Source organism: Carcharhinus amblyrhynchos, chromosome 9, assembly GCF_965287045.1.
Source record: "Carcharhinus amblyrhynchos chromosome 9, sCarAmb.v2.hapA, whole genome shotgun sequence".
NCBI lineage: Eukaryota > Metazoa > Chordata > Chondrichthyes > Carcharhiniformes > Carcharhinidae > Carcharhinus > Carcharhinus amblyrhynchos.
The window spans coordinates 84,543,347-84,562,503 of NC_137332.1; the positions used below are offsets into that span (position 1 = coordinate 84,543,347).

At 45.7% G+C, this 19,157-nt stretch overlaps 1 gene segment (V, D, J or C); it reads left to right on the forward strand.

The window, feature by feature from the left end:
* The first annotated feature begins 11,166 nt into the window (after positions 1–11,166).
* LOC145348448 (Ig kappa chain V region Mem5-like) lies at positions 11,167–18,815 on the forward strand. The segment is given in 4 exon segments: positions 11,167–11,227; positions 11,414–11,719; positions 12,611–12,649; positions 18,487–18,815. Coding segments are annotated over 4 exon segments (723 nt in total).
* The last annotated feature ends 342 nt before the right edge of the window (positions 18,816–19,157 follow it).

Genomic DNA, 19,157 nt, shown 5'->3' on the forward strand with positions numbered 1-19,157 from the left:
CTACCAAGGAGCTGTTCTAGACAACTGGCAATTGCAATCACCTTCCTAAGCTTGGGAGGCCCCTTTACCTATTTCCTTATGGGCATGATTCCAACAATTCTCTCCCTCAGATCCCAGATCCAGTTTCAGGGCATCACCCCACTATACCCATTTGGGCCACTTTGGGTTCAAATATAAACAGGGAACTTCTCGCATTCGGCATGACTGGCCATAATTATTTCCTTTTAGGATTTGTCACTTGAGTATAGGTAAGGGATTGGGGTAGGGGTCCGGTTTTCACGAAATTCCCTCCCGTAGATTTTACCCAAATTCCCCAGACTGTTCTAGTTTTAGCTACACAGTTTGTCCACCTTGTGTTACAGACACTAGATCTATGGCCCAATTTACTGGTTGAATCCGTATTAGTCCTTCACTCACTTAAGACTGGCCGTCACGTGGGGCAATTTCTCTCTTAATTCAGGCTCAGACGGAGTGTTGGAGAATACCGGGTTGAAGGTTCAACTTCGAGGCAACGTATCACTTCTTATCAAAGCCCTCTCTGGGGTACCAATGTTGTACCTGTTAATTCTCAGATACTTTCCACCAGTTTGCTAACTCTAAGGTTTTACCCCGGTGCCCTTATTTGCAAGATGGATAAAGGACAAACAGAAGTAAAGGTTCAACAAGTTTATTCATAATAACACTATTAACTCTTAAATTACCCACATAAAACAACAGGATATCCCAGATTCAACTATACTACCCGCAAAGATGGTTTGGTTAAACTGCAGGCTCGATTCTCTGAGTCTCTCTGGTCTGTCATCACGAAGGTGAGCCTCGATGGCAGCTTTTCCCTTCCTTCCCTCCCTGGTCAGTCTTCTGGATGGTGAACGTCACTTCCTTCGTCGAGCCTTCACTCTTGGTGTGTCTGAAATGTGCCCCTTTATCCCTCTGCCTGCTTGCCTTTCCAGAAACTTCTCTGGTGCCTAGCCAATGAGGTCCCAGGAGGGGGTTCCAACACGCAGGGGGTTTCTTGATGTCTGCCTGACAGGACACCAGGGTCCGCCTGCAGGTGTCCATCTCCATGCTGTTGCTTATATGTAACCTGTTATCAGATAAGGTAACTGCAGGAACTCTCAGTGACAGAAAGTCTGTCCTGATCTGGGCTTCTAACAATAGGCCGGTGCATTTCAATGGGGTGCAATGATCTCCTGCTAAGTATCAGTAGGGTGCAACAACCTTTGCTGGGTGATTGATGGGTCAGGCCCAGACACGTTTGTGTATTTGTACAATTGGCCTGCTTAAGTTTTGACTGTGTTTGATTTTAATATGCCCAATTCTTAATTTAGGATATCCAATTTTCTCAGCCTTAAACCTAGGTCCTGTTTATATTACCAAACTCCACCAACCCATTTGGGGCAGGATGGTCAGGGACTGAGCTGACATGACAAATGTCATTAGACTTGACCAAAGTCTGAAATTCATCAGCGTGAATGCTGCTCCGTTGTCTGATAGCAACACTTCAGGAAGACCATGGATCACAAAGATCTGCCTCAGTTTATCAATGGTAAATGGAGGCTGTGATGGATCTCATGAGCTGATCGTCCAGCCACTTGGAATGGGCATCGACTAACACCAGGAACATCTGCCCCAAAAAACATCCAGCCAAATCTACATGAAACTGTGACCACAGATGGCCAGACATCTCAAGGGAGCATGTTCGCTGGTGGAGGTAATGCTTGCTGAGTTGGACAACTCTCACACTGCCCAACCATTTGTTCAATGTCTCTGTCAATGCCAGGCCACCAGACATAACCTCTGTCCAACACTTTAGTTCTGCTCTGGCCAGTTTGGATATCATGTAACTTAAGGAGCAATGGCCATTTCACAAGGGATGATACCATGACACAGACCACCCCCCCAACAATAGCACCCCATCTTCACAGGGTATCTGGTCCCTGCAATCTAAATACAGCTTCATTTGCTCTGCCTTGTCAAAGTGCCACCCGGTCAGTACCATTTTCTTGCCCTTTGCTATCACCAGCTCCCTATCTGTCCACATCTGGATGTGGGCTGCTGAGGCAGGCAGGGTGTCCAAATAACACAGAGCCAATACTATCTCCTGTGGAACAGGTGGTGACGGTGTGGTCTGTGGTAGCAGCAGGCAGCTCAATGCATGTGTATTTGAGATCTGTGTTCCCGGCCTATGTTGGAAGGTTTAGCTGTTTAGTGCCAGCAGCAATGCCCATCTCTGCACCCTGGCAGAGGCAATAGGTGGCACTGGCTTAATGTCCTGGAAAAGCCCTAACAATGGCTTATGGTCTGACACAATGGTGAAATGCCGCCCATAAACATATTGGTGAAATTTTTCACTGTGTGGATAACTGCTGGGCTTTCTGTGTCGATTTGTGAGTACATTTTCTCAAAGTCTGAAAAAACGCTCGAAACAAATGAATTTAACCTCTCTGTCCCATCTGCCAGTCTATGGGATAGATCTGCTCCAACTCCATATAGCATCATACAGTCACACAGCACAGAAACAGGCCCTTCGTCCCACCATGTCTATGCTGACCATCCAATACCAATCGATATTAATCCCATTTACCTGCTCCCATATTCAAACCCCGGCTAATGAAGGCAAGCATTCCAATTGCCTTCTTCATCGCACTATCTCCCTGTAATGCAACCTTCAGGGATCCATGGACTTGTACACCAAAGTCCCTTTGTTCTTCAATTCTCCCTCAGGACCGACCGTTCAGTGTCTATATCTGACCTTTATTAAATCTCCCAACATGCAGCACCTCACACTTATCAGGATTAAACTCCATGTTTCATTGCTCTGTCTACCTTCCCCATCCCCAAAATGCTCACCCACTGATGCTTCAACAACTTGCTTGGATTCATTCCCAAGGATTAGGTCGAGCACTGGCGATCCCGAGTTGGATTATCTATCTACTGACACAAAAAGCTGTCCTGGAATCACTTCAAAAATTCCACCCTGTCTAATCCTTTCACACTGAGGTGATTCTATTAATATTGGTGAGGGTGTAATCCCCGATTACTATAGCCCTATTCCTCTCACACCTCTCTCTGTGATTTGCCTACATATCTGCTCCTCTATCTCCCTCTGAGTGTTGGGTGGGCTGTAGTATAATCCCAGTACAATGATCACCCTTTATATTTCTCAACTCCACCCATATGGCCTCATTTGAAGAGCGTTCCAATACCTCCTCCCTCATTACTTCAGGCTTGGTCTCTTTAATCAATAAAACACTATCCCCTCCTCTCTCACACCGCCCCCCACCCCCATCCCCATCACGCCTGGAACTTCTATACCCTGGAATGTCGAGATTCCAGTTCTGTCCTTCTTTCAACCATATCTCAGTGATTACAACAATCTCATATTTCCACGTGCTGACCAACTCTCTAAGTTCATCTGCCTGACCAGACAGGCTCCTTGTATTAAAATAGATGCTGTTTAGCCTTCCAATCCTCCCATGTGCCTTATCAAGCCCAAGTCTTCTCTGCCTGCTGGACTGACTGAGTTTTCCTTCTATATCTGACTGAACCTCACTCCCAACTGTACATCTACTGTGTGTTCACCCCCCTGCAAAGTACAGAGAGGCATCACAAGGATTCCGAATGGTTTGCTCGGGTCAAAGTGCATGAGCAATGACGATGATTGTAAAGCTGGTTTGACTTTTACTAAAGTTTCTTTCTGCCTGTCCCCACAATTCCATCACTGATGTTTGTTTAGAAGCTGGTGTGGGGGGCGGGGGAGGCCAGAGTTGTTGCTGAGTTCAGCAGGAACCTTCCAGTTGAGGAAGCCATGAGGAGGAGGCTGGTGATCAGGGAGTGGGGTGTCGGGGCCGACAATTGGAGGGCGGGGGGTATTGAGGAAGCCATCGGGAGGCCAGTCTATTGGGGAAGGGGAGGTGGGGATGGGGAAGTCGGGGCCTGTGATCAGGGGAGTGGGGAATTAGGTTGGGGAAAGCATCACGAGGCAGGGATTTGGGGTTTCTGATTCAGATCTCACAGGTGGGATTAACCCCGTCCACTGGCGTAAATCCCTCGTGGATTTTGTGAAACACCAAGTGCCGGATATTCAACTAAGTATGCCCAGAAAATGGCAGGAAAATCTCCCATTTTCCCATTCCAATGGCACATAGTTTTTTGGGAAATTTGCTGCCATCTTTTTGAGAGAGAGATGGACACAATGTACATTGGACGTGACCCACTAATAACACTCTGTTACCTTCAACACACTGTTTAACCTCCTCTTCCAATCCAGATGTTTCAGTCAAGGAGTCAGGTAAATCTACAGCACAGGAGGAGGCCATTCAGCCCCTCATGTCTGTACTAGCTGTTTTACTAGAGTCATTCACAGCTAATAGCTCAGTTTAATGTGTGTTGTGGGAAACTCACTGGAATGTTTTATTAGAGGCAGAACGAGTGAGAAACATGAACTGATCAGAGAGTCAACATTGTTTTCAAAAGAGTCAGACATGTTCAACGAAGCTGGTTACATTTGTTAGTGAGCCACTAATGTGCTCGATAAGGGAATGTCTCTGGATATTATTTCTATGCATTTCCAGAAGACATTCGGGTAGGTGCCACACGAGAGGCTGTGAATAAAGTATGGAATTAGAGGAAAGCTTTTGCCATGGATAAGGAATTGGTGTGGAGATAGGAGACAGAGAGTAGGGATAGTGTGTGTGTTTTCCAATCAGCAAGCTGTGAATAGTGATGTCACAGTAAAAAGTCTGACAACACCAGGTTTTAGTCCAACCTATTTATTTGATAATATACTCGCAAGATGTCCCCAGGGATCTGTGCTGAAGCCTCAACTTTTCACTATATTTGTCAATGACTTGGATGAAGGAATAGAGAGTCACATATCCAAGATTACTGAGCACACTAAATTAGGCAGCTTGGAGGAGGTTACAAAGATAGGGAGGGTGTAGGATAGGGAGGGATTTGAGAGGCAGAATAAGAATGTTAAAATCAGGGCATTGCTGGACCGGGGGTCAGTGTAGGTCAGTGAGAACAGGGGGTGGTGGGTGAACGGGATTTGGTGTGAGTTCAGATCCGGGCAGCAGAGTTCTGGGTGAGCTGATGATTACGGTGGGTGGTAGGTGTGAAGTCGGCCAGGACAGTATTGGAATAGTAACGTTCAGAGGGTAACAAAGATACAGATGAGATTTTCAGCAGAAGATGATGTGAGGCAGGAGGACTCGGGAGATGTTACCGAGGTAGAAATAGGTGTTCTGAGTGATGGAGTGGATGATATGGTGGGAAACTCATCTCAGGGTCAAATAGGACACCATGGCTGTGGACTGTGTGGCTCAGTGTCAGACACTCCAAAGGGGAAGGGATGGAGTTTGTATCGGGAGATGAAGACCATGGCTTTGATCTTCCCAATGTGTTTCCCAGTGAGCCTGGCTCCTCAGTCCTGACTGCTCTGAGCTGCTGTTCTTTTCACTGATTGGACAGTTATTGTTAGAGATTCGGACCACAGCACAAATCCCCAGTGTCAAAAATAACTGCAAAGACTGTCAGATCGGAAGATTGAAACGTAACCAACAGAGGAAGTGAAAGAAAGAGCTCAGAGCAGCTGGATGTTTGTTACTGAGACGGGAGAAAATGGTGAACCGTGTTCACTACCTCCAATCTCCCAGCACAGAAGGCACAGTGGGATACAGTCAGGAGAGAGTTATCCTGGGACATCACTGCAGGAGTTCCTCAGGGTCGTGTCTGAGACACAACCATCTTCAGCTGCTTCAGTAATGACCTTCAGAAGTGGGGATGTTCACTGATGATTACACAATGCTCAGCACCATTCACAACTCCTCAGATATTGAAACAGTAACATTCGTACCACACAAGTACCACGGAATCACCATCTCCAACAAGAGAGAATTTGAACATCTCCCCTTGACATTCAATGTCATTACCATCGCTGAATCCCCCACTGTAAAATCCTGTTGGTTCTGATTGACCAGAAACTGAACTGGACCAGCCTATAAATACTGTGTCTACAAGAGAAGGTCAGTGGATAGGAATCCTGCAGCCAGTAACTCACATCCTGACTCTCCAAAGCCTGTCCACCATCTACAAGGCACAAGTCTGGAGTGTGATGGAATAGTCTCCACTTGTCTGGATGAGTAGAGCTCCAGCAACACTCGAGAAGCTCAACATCATCCAGGACAAAGCAGCCCCACTTGATTGGCACCCCATTCACAAACATTAAATCCCTCCACCACTGTCGAACAGTGGCAGCAGTGTGTGCCATCTATAAGATGCCCTGCATGAACTCACCAAGGTTCCTGAGGCAGCACCTTCAAAACCCATGACCACTATCATCTGGAAAGACAAATGTAGCAGATCCCTGGGATCAACATCACCAGGAGATTCCCCTCCAAGCCACATGCCATTCTGAAGTGGAAATACATCTCCGTTCATGCGCTGTCGCTGGGTCAGAATCCTGGAAACCCCTCCCTAACAGCACTGTGGGTGTGTGTACACCTCATGGACTGCAGCGGTTCAAGAAGGCAGCTCATCACCACCTTCTCAAGGACAATTAGGGATGGGCAATAAATGTTGGGATAGCCAGTGACACCCACATCCCATCAATGAATACATTTTTAATAATTCCTACTTTACACAATGTCCCATTCTGTGTGTTGAAGTCTGGATCCTGTCAGCAGGATATTTGACTGCAAGAGCCTTCACTATTGTGTCAAATTCTGTCCCCAACCAAAATCCACAAAGGACCTGAATTTATATAGCACCGTAGTGTACAACATAGCCCATTATGTTTCACAGAGCAGCATAAGAGGAATGGGGGAGGGGCTGGGGGTAGTTTAGGAAGAGAGATCGAAGGCTTGGGTGAAAGGATGGAGTTTGATCAGGTGAAAGACTTGGAGAGGGGGAGGGATTAAGGGTGGGAGGTCAGTGAGCAGGACCTGGGCATCTGAAGACTCTGCTCTCAATGGTGGGATGAAGGAAGCAGCGATGAGCCGGGGAACAGAGTCAGCAGATGGAAGGTGAGGGAGAAATGTGAGTCTGGAGCAGGACACAGGGGTAGAGAGGAGTGAGGCCATGGAGGGAATTGGAGGGCAGTGAGGTCAGGGGTGACAGGTCAGTGAGGTCAGGGGTGATAGACCACTGAGGTCAGGGGTGATCGTCAGTGAGGTCAGGGGTGATAGATCAGTGAGGCCAGGGGTGATAGGTCAGTGAGGACAGGAGTGCTGTTGGAATGACACTTGGTGTGAGTCAGAGTCCAGACCCACTGCATTTGGGACAATCTGGGGTAGATGGAGTGTGAATGAGGGGAGCTGGGAGGGGATATTGGAATAATAGAGTTAGTAGGTGGGACATGCAGGGATAAGAGTTACTGTGCTTAAGGGAATGATGTAGTGTAGAGACGGATAATGTTGTGGAAATAAGAGGCGGATGTGATGGAGAGGATGTGGAGTTTGAAGCTCAGCTACTGGAGGCTCCAGTGGGAAGGAGGCCCATGTTTACTGGTCCCTATTGGAGGCTCCAGTGGGAAGGAGGCCCATGTTTACTGGTCCCTATTGGAGGCTCCAGTGGGAAGGAGGCCCATGTTTACTGGTCCCTATTGGAGGCTCCAGTGGGGACATGGACATCATGGTCGATGTGGAGCAGTTTCTTTCTGTTATATTGTCCACCTTTGCAGAGGTCACAAAATGGATAAAGAGGAACTTGTAGCTGTTATGTACTGGGAATTTGAAAAGGTATTTCATAAATTACCACATTGAATGTTACTACACAAGATATGATGATGTGTGGGTAAGAAGATGGTGTGTGGGTAACATATTAGCATTGATAGAGGATTGGTTAGCTCACAGAAACAAGAGAGAGGGGATAAATGATTGTTTTGGGGTTTTGAAGGTGTAATTTGTGGAGTTCTGGAACAATCAGTGCTGGGACCACAACTATTCACAATCCATATCAATGACTTGGATGAAGGGAATGAATGGAACTAATGTCCCAGTGGCACTAAGAGAGGTGGGAAAAGTAACTTATTAAGATGAGGTAGAGTCTGCAAACAGATAGAGACAGGGGAAGTGAGTGGCTAAACATCTGCAGTACAACCTGGGTAAATGTGAAGGTGTCCACTTTGGCAGGAAGAATAGAAAAGCAGTAAACTATTGAAATGGAGAGAGATTGTACAACTCGGTGCTACAGAGGGATCTGGCTGTCCTGGGACATCAATCACAACAAGTTAGTCTGCAGCTCCAGCAAGTGATTAGGAAAACAAATGGAATGTTGGTGTTTATTACAAGGAGAATGGAATCTAAAAATAGGGAAGTTTTACTGCAGCTGTACAGGGTCTTGGTGAAACCACATCTGGAATACTGTGTACAGTTAAGGTCTCCTTATTTGAAAAAGGATATCATTTTGTTAGAAGCTGTTCAGAGAAGATTCACCTGACACATTCCTGGGGTGAGGGGTTACCTCATGAAGAAAAGTTGGACAGGTTGGGCCTGAACCCATTGGAGTTTAGAAGAATGAGAGGTGATCTTATTGAAACATATCAGATTGTGAGGAGACTGACGGAGTGGATACCAGGAGGATGGTGCCTCTTCTGGGGCAGAGTGAGATGAGAATACAGAGGAACAAAGAGAATGAGCGATGTGCCACAGGGATCGATGCTGGGTCCATTGTTATTTGTCATTTATATTCATGATTTGGATGAGAATTTAGGAGGTATGGTAAGTAAGTTTACAGATGACACCAAGATTGGTGGCATAGTGGACCATGACGAAAGTTACCTCCAACTGCAACCTGAATTGGACAAGTGGACTGACAAATGACAACTGGAGTTTAATTTAGATAAATGCGAGGTGATAAATTTTGGTAGATTGAACCAGGGCAGGACTTACTCAGGTACTGGTCGGGCTTTGGGGAGATTACGGAACAAAGAGATCTCGGGGTACATGTTCATAGCTCCTTGAAAGTGGAGTCACAGTTGGACAGAGTGGTGAAGAAGGCATTCTGCATGCTTGGTGTCATTGGTCAGAACATTGGATAATGAAAACGGGAGGTTTTGTTGAAGTTGTACAAGACATTGGTAAGGCCACACTTGGAATCCTGGGCATAGCTCTGGTCACCCTGTTATAGAAAGGATAATATTAAACTAGAACGAGTGGAGAAAAGAGTTATCTAGGATGCTACCAGGACTTGATGGTTTAGGTTATAAGGAGAGGCTGGAATTTTTTCTCTGGAGCGTAGAAGGCTGAGGGGTGATCTTACACAGGTCTATCAAATAATGAGGGGCATAGATCAGCTAGATATTCAATATCTTTTCCCAAAAGTAGGGGAGTCTAAAACTAGACAGCATAGGTTTAATGAGAGAGGGGAGAGATACGAAAGTGTCCAAATGGGCAATCTTTTCACACAGAAGGTGGTGAGTGTCTGGAACAAGCTGCCAGAGGTAGTAATAGAGGCGGGTACAATTTTGTCTTTTAAAAAGCATTTGGACAGTTACATGGCTAAGATGGGTATTGACGGATATGGGCCAAATTTGGGCAATTGGGGTTAGGGGTTTAAAAAAACTGGTGGCATGGACAAGTTGGGCTGAAGGGCCTGTTTCTTTGCTGTAAACCCCTATGACTCTATGACTTTGTGAGATAAAGTGAGGAAGAAACTAAGAGGAATAGAGGGAGGGAGAATGAGAAGAGAGAAAGAAACACTCAATGAGAGGATAAACAAAGAGTGTGAGACGGGAAGGACAAGAAAGGGAGACAGCAACAGTGTGGTGGATAGAAACAGAGACTAATGCGCAGTTACTCAGAGATTGAAAGAGACAGCAATTCAGGGAGAGATATCAATAGAGTGATGGAGGCAGAGACTGACGGGCAGGATGTGGTCAAGAAGGCGTATGGTGTACTGGCCTTCATTAATCGAGGGATTGAGTTTAGGAATCGGGAGGTAATGCTGCAACTTTATAAGACCCTTGTCAGGCCCCACTTGGAGTACTGTGCGCAGTTCTGGTCGCCTCACTATAGGAAGGACGTAGAAGCTATTGAAAGGGTACAGAGGAGATTTACAAGGATGTTGCCTGGATTGGGAGGCATGCCTTATGAAGTTAGGTTGAGGGAGCTGGGTCTCTTTTCCCTGGAGAGACGAAGGTTGAGAGGCGACCTGATAGAAGTTTATAAAATGTTGAGAGGAACAGATAGGGTGGATTCTCAGAGGCTATTTCCCCGGGTTGAAATGGTCGCTACGAGAGGACACAGATTTAAAGTGCGGGGAGGAAAGTACAGAAGTGATGTTAGGGGTAAGTTTTTCACTCAGAGGGCGGTGAGTGAATGGAATCGGCTGCCGTCAGTGGTGGTGGAGGCGAACTCGCTGGGGTCTTTTAAAAGACTTCTGGATGAGTATATGGGGTTTAATGGGATTGGGGGTTATAGATAGGTCTATAGATTGGTAGGTGTTGATGTGATCGGCGCAACTCGTGGGCCGAAGGGCCTGTTTGTGCTGTAGTGTTCTATGTTCTATGTTCGATATCAAGTGAGAAAGACAAGCTGAAAGAGAGACTGAGGGATAAATATTGAGAGAGAGAGAGAGACAAACAGCAACTGAGGGAGAGATATAAGAACATAAGAAATAGGAGCAGGAGTAAGGCCAGCCATCCCTTCGAGCCTGCCCCGCCATTCAATAAGATCATGGCTGATCTGAAGTGGATCAGTTCCACTTTCCTGCTTTCTCCCCATAACCCTTAATTCCCCTGTCTATCAGAAACCTATCTACCCATAACTTAAATATATTTAGCGAGGCAGCCTCCACCACTTCAACGGGTGGAGAATTCCAGAGATTCACCACCCTTTGAGTGAAGAAGTTCCTCCTCAACTCCGTTCTAAACTGCCCACCGCTTATCTTGAGGCTGTGCCCTTTAGTCCTGCTATCCTTTCTAAGCGGGAAGAATCTCTCTATCTCGACCCTATATATAGATATCAAGAGAGTGAGGGACAGAGTCTGAGGGACAGAGATTGAGGGAGGGAGAGAGAAGAAGAGGAAGTGAAAGGTGCTGACGTGGTTTCTCTGGGTCAGACCATTTACAAACTGAGGAACAGGCAGTGAGACTCTCACAGGCTGCAGCTTTATAAAGCAGAGCCCAGTGAAGGGAGAGTTTATCAGTAACCAGGCACAGGGACACGAGCACACACCATGATTTCAGCCATCCAGCTGCTCTGGCCTCTGGCATTCTGCATCGCAGGTACAAATCTCTCTCCTTCCACCTTGAATATTTCCCTGCTCTCCATTTCAATCCAATTCTCCTGACTTGTGATTGAAGGGAAAATGCTGAAAGGAGAGGAACAGTCAGTGTCTCCAACGATATCTCATTGTACAGCCTCTTTCTGTGACAGTTCTTACTTCACTCTGTTTCTCTATTACCCCTCAGGTATCAATGGAGACATCAGCGTGACCCAGACTCCCCCGGTGCTGTCAATGAGCCTGGGCCAGACCGCCACCATCACCTGTACGACCAGTCAATCTGTTAGCGATTACATGAGTTGGTACCAACAGCGAGAAGGACAGAAACCGGCTCTGCTGATCTACTATGCAACATCTCGATTCACAGGAGTCTCCGACCGATTCACCGGCAGTGGATCTGGGACAAGATTCACCCTGACAATCAGCAATGTTCAGAATGAGGATGTCGCTGATTATTACTGTCAGCAAGCTGATAGCAGCTACTCTCAACACAGTGATACAGAGCCTTACAAAAACCCCAATACACACAGCACCACCTCCTGTACTGACACATCCCACAGTTTTATATAATATATAATAATGGACACACAGCACCACCTCCTGTACTGACACATCCCACAGTTTTATATAATATATAATAATGGACACACAGCACCACCTCCTGTACTGACGCATCCCACAGTTTTATATAATATATAATAATGGACACACAGCACCACCTCCTGTACTGACACATCCCACAGTTTTATATAATATATAATAATGGACACACAGTCCCACCTCCTGTACTGACACATCCCACAGTTTTATATAATATATAATAATGGACACACAGTCCCACCTCCTGTACTGACGCATCCCACAGTTTTATATAATATATAATAATGGACACACAGTCCCACCTCCTGTACTGACACATCCCACAGTTTTATATAATATATAATAATGGACACACAGCACCACCTCCTGTACTGACACATCCCACAGTTCTATATAATATATAATAATGGACACACAGTCCCACCTCCTGTACTGACACATCCCACAGTTTTATATAATATTTAATGAACACAAGAAAGGAAACTGAACAAATTATTTGCACTGTCCACTACACACTCCAGTCCCTGTGGTGTCCACCGCTCGCTGGAGGCCTCGAGTTTCCCTCTTACTCTCCATGTCCACATATGAAGAGCAGCTGAAAGATTTATCATCTCAAATTAGAATTCTCAACTCTCCCAACAAAACACAGAGATATTGAGAGAAACAGAGAGAGAAAGAGTGAGAGAGAAAGAGTGAGAGAGAAAGAGTGAGAGAAAAAGATGAGTGAGAGAGTGAGTGAGTCAGAGACAGGTTTTTGTACAGCTCCTCCACTGGAAGCTGTCAGTGTGCTTTAAGTTCGGTAAAGGAACCAAACTCAGACTGAGTAAGTAAAGCCCAATCCTCCGTTATTAACCCTTTCAATGCTGAAACTTTCTCAAACACAAATACTGAAGAGTTGAAGGTGTTAGTGAGGAAGCTGCAGTCAATGAAATGGTAGATTGAAGAACACTGTGTAGAACAGGGAGTCCAGCTGTATTTCTTTCCTTCCATTTCCCCCTTTAAGCAGCAAGATATAAGTAAGCAGCTTTTACCCACCGTGTGGAGGAGATCTGGACGTTTGCAGACTGTGTTCACATTCCTGCAGCATGGAGTGAAATCACTCTCTAGACTCCTGTCAGTCTCAGTCTGACACACACAGGCAGAGTTTGATGTGAAGTTGAACTCTCTGTCTCACTCTCTGATATAACTGATCACAGCAGCAGCACAGTCAGACACCGAGGTGCCACCTGCCCCAGCTTTCACTCTGCTCTCTCCACTCCCTGCTTATCTCTTGCTGAAGTTCTGATGACAAACAGCCACAGCAGGGCTCACAATCCAGTGGCTTCAGTGTTCCAGGCTTTTGGGGAGACTCTCTGTTACTTTCTCTTTGGAATGAGTTCCTTCCGACATTTATCCCAGATCCAACATCACTGAAAATGCTGATTGTTCTCATTGCTGTGTGTGGGATCTTGCTGTGTACATGTTGTGACCAGTCCTCAGACAGGCTCCCTCATTTGTTAACTTCTTGAACCGGATCCCAATTTTGTTTTCCTCTGGGTGAGGAGTAATCAGCTGGAATCCCGCCCTCGATTGGTCACTTCAGGGTTCATTTAAAATGGATCCCTTCACCCGTGGAAACCTTACACAGTCCATGTAGTTTTTTATTAGCCATTGAATCCCTACAGTGCAGGAGGAGGATATTCAGTCCATTGACAGAATTACGAGGGACAGAGATAGGGTAGATATGAGGAAACTCTTCCCCTTAATCACAGAGGCAGCAGATTTTGAGAGACGTGAGGGAAATCTTTTCACCCGATTCTCCAAAAGATCTTCTTACCCAGGCTCCCTGTAACCCTGCGCATTTACCATTGCTAACCCACCTAAAGAACACACTCGGGGTAATTTAGCATGGCCAATCCATCTAACCTGCAGACCTTTGGAATGGGGGAGGAAACTGGAGCACCCCAAAAAATGTCTCAACTCACATTCTGTCACCCCAGCACCAGTACACACAGCTCAGGGATACAGTTGGAATTTTAACCCATTTCCCTGTTGTTTCCTGAAATGTAACAAACAAACATGTCTTTCACCCAGAGTCAGTTTACTTTGAACTCAGACCATTTCCACATTCTGGGATATAACTCAACAGGAGATGGGTTTTGGATTCTGCTGAGATGTGACAATCAGTCTCCATTGTCTCCATAACCACAGGAGATTAAAGTTTCTATTTTCTGTTTGAAGAAGTCCCTGACACCTTTCAGGTGTGATATTCCATCTTCTCTCGGGTCTGGTCAGCAAATATAATCCACATCGGAATTTTCCAGAAGTTGGTCACTTTACATTCTCGGCCATCTTGGTTCAGTCAGCGTGTCATAGACATTTACAGCACAGAAAGAGGCCCTTCAGCCCATCCTGTCTCTGCTGGCCATCAAACTCCTAACGATTCTAAACCCATTTTCCAACACTTGATCCGTAGCCTTGTGTGCTTTGGAATTTCAAATGCTCATCTAAATACTTCTTAAATGGTGTGAGGGTTCCTGCCTCCACCACCCTTTCAGGGAGTGAGTTCCAGATTCCCAACACCCTCTGGGTGAAAAGGTTTTTCCTCCAATCCCTCAAAATCTTCTGTTTCTGAAATTAAATCTGTGCTCCCTGGTTTTTGAATCTACTGCTAAAAGGAGAAAAGTTCCTTCGTATCTGCTCTATGTCTTCATAATTCTGACCTGCTGCAGTTATTCAGGGCTTTGGTGAAGCAGCACTGGGAATATTGTGCACAGTTTTGGTCTCCCTATCTCAGGAAGGATATTTTTGCTCGAGAGGGAGTGCAGAGAAGGTATCCCAGACTGATTCCTGTTATAATGGGACAGATGTATGAGGAGAGATTGAGTTGGTTAAGACTTATATTCATTGGAGTTCAGAGGAATGAGGAAACAACTCATGGAGATTTATAAAATTCTAACAGGTTAGGGGGAATAGTGAGGTAAATACATGGGGTTATGGGGAAAGAGTTGATGCAGACTCGATAGGCCGATACAGGAAGCATGTTCCCAATGCTGGGAGTGTGCGGTTTGAGGCATCATAGTCTGAGAATATGGGGGAAACCTTTTAGGACTGAGGTGAGGAGAAATTCCTTCACCCAGTGAGGGGTAAACCTGTGGAATTCACTATCACAGAAAGCAGTTGAAGCCAAAATATTGTACGTTTTCAAGAAGGAGTTCGATTTAGCTCTTGGGGTGAATAGGATGAAAGAATTTGTTGGGGAAGGCAGGATCTGACTACTGATTGGATGATCAGCCATGATCATGATGAAGAGTGGAACAGGCTCAAAGGGCCAAATGGCCTATTCCTGTTCCTATTTTCTGTGATTCTATGCAGACCAGCATTTATCACCCATCCCTAATTGCCCTGGTGAAGATGGTGCTGAGGTGGTGGAATAAGTTCTACTCCAATGAGTATCGGCCCAACTTGCTCAAGCTTTCCTCATAAGACAATCCCTTACTCGGTGGAATCAGCCGAGTGAACCATCTCTGAACTCTTTCCAATTCTCCTATATCTTTCCTTAAGTAAGGAGACCCTAAGTGTCCACAATATTCTAAGTGTGATTTTCCCAATCTGCTTTAGCAAAACATCCCTCCTTTTATACTCATCCTCATTGGAATGAAGAGCAACATTCCATTCGTCTTCCTAATTTTTTTCTGTTCCTGGATGCAAAGGCACCCAGATCACTCGATACAATCTCTCCAGTTAACCAGTATTCTGCTCTATCCTCCTGCCAAAGTGGACAACCTCACATTTTCCCACATTATCCTCCATCTGTCAATGTTTTCCCACTCACTGAACCTATCTCTATTCCTTTTCAGACTCTCTATCCTCCTCACAACTTGCATTTCTACTTTTCATTTTATCATCAGCAAGTTTAGCGACAATCCTCTCATTCCCTTCATCCAGCTCATTAATATAGATTGTAGAGTTAAATCCCAAACAACAGCCATCATCCTTTGTGCCGGGTATAACTCCAACCAGCGGAGAGTTTCCCCCTGATTCCCATTGGCTCCAGTTTTGCGATGGCTCCTTGATGCCACATTTGCTCAAATGCTGCCTTGATGTTAAGGGCAGTCTCTCTCACCTCACCTCTGGAGTTCAGCTCTTTTCTCTATGTTTGAACCAAGGCTGTAATGAGGTCAGGAGCTGAGTGATCCTGGAGGAACACAAACTGAGTGTCAGTGAGCAGATTATTGCTGAGTAAGTGCTGCTTGGTATCACTCTGGATATGTTCAGATCACATTGCTGATGATCGAGAGTAGACTGATGGGGTGGTTATTGTGTGGATTGGATTTGTCCTGTTTTTGTGCACAGTTCATAACCGGGTAATTTATCACAATGTTGGGTTGATGCCAGTGTTGTAGATGTACTGGAACAGCTTGGCTAGGGACACGGGAAGTTCTGGAGCACAAGTCTTCAGGACCTCCGGAGGAGGTCGAGATGGACCATCCACTCGGAACTTCTGGCTGAAGGTTGCTGCAAATGCTTCAGCCTTATCTTTTGTACTGATGTGCTGGGTTCCTCCATCATTGAGGATGGGGATATTTGTGGTGCCTCCTCCTCCAGTGAGTTGTTTAATTGTCCACCACCATTCACGGCTGGATGTGACAGGACTGCAGAGCTTAGATCTGATCCATTGGCTGTGGGATGGTTTAACTCTGTCTATCACTTGCTGCTTCTGCTGTTTGGCACACAGTCTCTGTGTTGTAGCTTCACCAGGTTAACACCTCATTTTTCAGTATGTCTGTTGTTGCTCCTGCCATGTCCTCCTGCACTCTTCATTGAACTGAAAGCAGCAGAGAATCCACAGAAACAGACTGATGTTTGTCTGATGTGTCTGTGTGTTTATTAGTTATCTGAGCAGATAGCAAGAGTTTCAGCAGCAACAAAGATGTTTCTCTAGTTCACCTCCCACTTTCCCCATCCACTTCCAAAATCCTTACGGGGAAAGGGCCAGCACCTGTCATATCCCCCCTCTAAACTACAGGCCTCCCATCTTTCAGATGAGACAACCTGATATCTGCCCTCTCAGGGGGTGTAAAAGATCCCATGGTACTATTGGAAGAGCAGGGGAGTTCACCCCGGTGAACTGGTCAATATTCATCCCTCAATCAAAATCACTACAAACCTGCTAGTCTGTTCTTTCTCCGCCTACTCCCCAGGATCCTGCTGTGCACAATGAGCTGTAAAACACTTTGGGACATTCTGAGGTGCTGACAGGTGCTATAGAAATGTAATTCTGTCTTTGAGGTTGGAGATTCCTGATCCTGACTCTCACCCATTCTCCACACACTCGCACCCTCCAGAGTTCATGGGGTCATTAGGAGCAGTGACCCCGTCTGACCCCTGGACACTGAGACTAGTTCTAACCTCACCCTTGACCTCAGCCCAGTGCTGGGCAGGAAGGTTTGAAATGAAATCTGGAAGCTTCTACACCAGCCAATGGGAATCCTGTGTGAAGTGTGTTGATCCAAGTCTGCTCCAATGTTCTGGGATAAAGTTCTCCTGATCTGTGTGTGATCTGAGGTTTGTTGATGTTCAACCTGTTTCCCCCAGACAGACTGAGCAATAGTTCCAGCTTCCTGACTGGTTAACATTCTGTTAAAGGGACACTGTGTCTTTAAATACTCTCACTATTAACCATTTCAGTGCTGAATTTGTAGTAACCTTCTTTACAAATGTTTCAGTAACATTGTAAAATGATTTAACCAGCTACAAATCAAACCTTTACACTCAGACACTGAACTAATTTGAAATTGAATGTGCCACTTTCCCATGGATTCCATCAGCTTTTAATTTTAAAAAGCATTATCCATCCTCCAGTCCACCCACACCACATCTGCAGCCACAGAGGATTGGAAAATAATGGTCAGAGTCTCTGCTATTTCTTCCCTTGCTTCACTTCGCATCCTGGGATACATTTCACCCGGCCCTGGGAATTTCTCCATTTTAAAAGATGATAAACACATTAATATCTCCTCGCTCACTATCATTATCCCATTAATTATTTCACAATCCCTCCCCTCCTGAACTTCAATGTCAACTTTGTCCCTCCCACTTGTGATATTTGATATAAATTATTCATTAAGAACCACCTATATGTCTTCTCTCTCCACACACAAGTTATCGTTTTGCTCTCGAATTCGTCCTATTTAATCCTTAGTTATTCTCTTTGCAATGTCCCACGCTATTGCTTGATGAACAGATATGTCCTGAACTCTGTCTCCAGCTCGAATATCCTCCCACTGCTCTGACACTGATTCACCTTCAAATTGCTGTTTCCGGTTCATTTTAGCAAATTCCAGTTTGGTGAAATTGGCCTTTTCCCAATTTAAAATGTTTACTCTTGATCGATCTTTCCCCTTTTCCGTAGCTACTCTAAATCTATTATGATCATTATTACCCAAATGCTCTCTCACTGATACACCTTCCACATGCCCAATTTCATTCTCTAAAACTGCTAAAACTGCCCCTTCTCTTGTTGGGATTGTTCCGTACGGGTTAAAAAAGGTCCCCCGGAATGGATTTTCAGAATTCTGCAACGTTTTAAACATTGACACTGATTTGATCCCATTTAGTATTCGGGATGTTGAAAGCCTGAAAATGGCAGTGATTAAAATTCCTTCTCTTCTCTTTCAGCCCGTGAGAATTCACAACCCACGCTGACCCTGCTGCCCCCCTCCCCAGAGGAGGTCAAGACCAAGGGCACTGCCACCCTGGTGTGCCTTGCCGATCACTTCTATCCCGATGAAGTGGAGGTGAAGTGGAAGAAGGATGGTGCAGCCATTTCCAATGGGGTTCAGACCAGCAACTACCTGCGAGCTTCGGACAACACCTACAGCGTCAGCAGCCTGCTGACCCTCTCTGGCTCTGACTGGGAGTCCAACGCTCGCTTCTCCTGTGCCCTCACCCACGTGAGCCTCTCCTCTCCTCTCAGCAAGAGTGTCAGGAGTTCAGAATGTGCCTAGAGTGTTAGAGACAGTCCACAGAGGAGACACAACTTGGAATAGAACAGGGGTGAGCTGGGAGGACAAAGGTCACTGACAGCATTGAATTACAACTCTCTTCCTTCCTGGGACTGAGTCTGAGACACTTCTGAGGGTCACGGGTTAAAGAACACTGTTGGGATATTGTAGAGGGAGCTTTACTCTGTATTAACCCCATGCTTTTCCTTTACTGGGAGTGTTTGATGGGGACAGTGTGGATTTGTGATAACAAGTAAAACCTCTCGAAGATGCTGAAGACTGTCAGCTGTACAGAAAGAATGTGACCCTCTGAAGTATCTGCTTCAGTAAACCAGACCTCCTTCC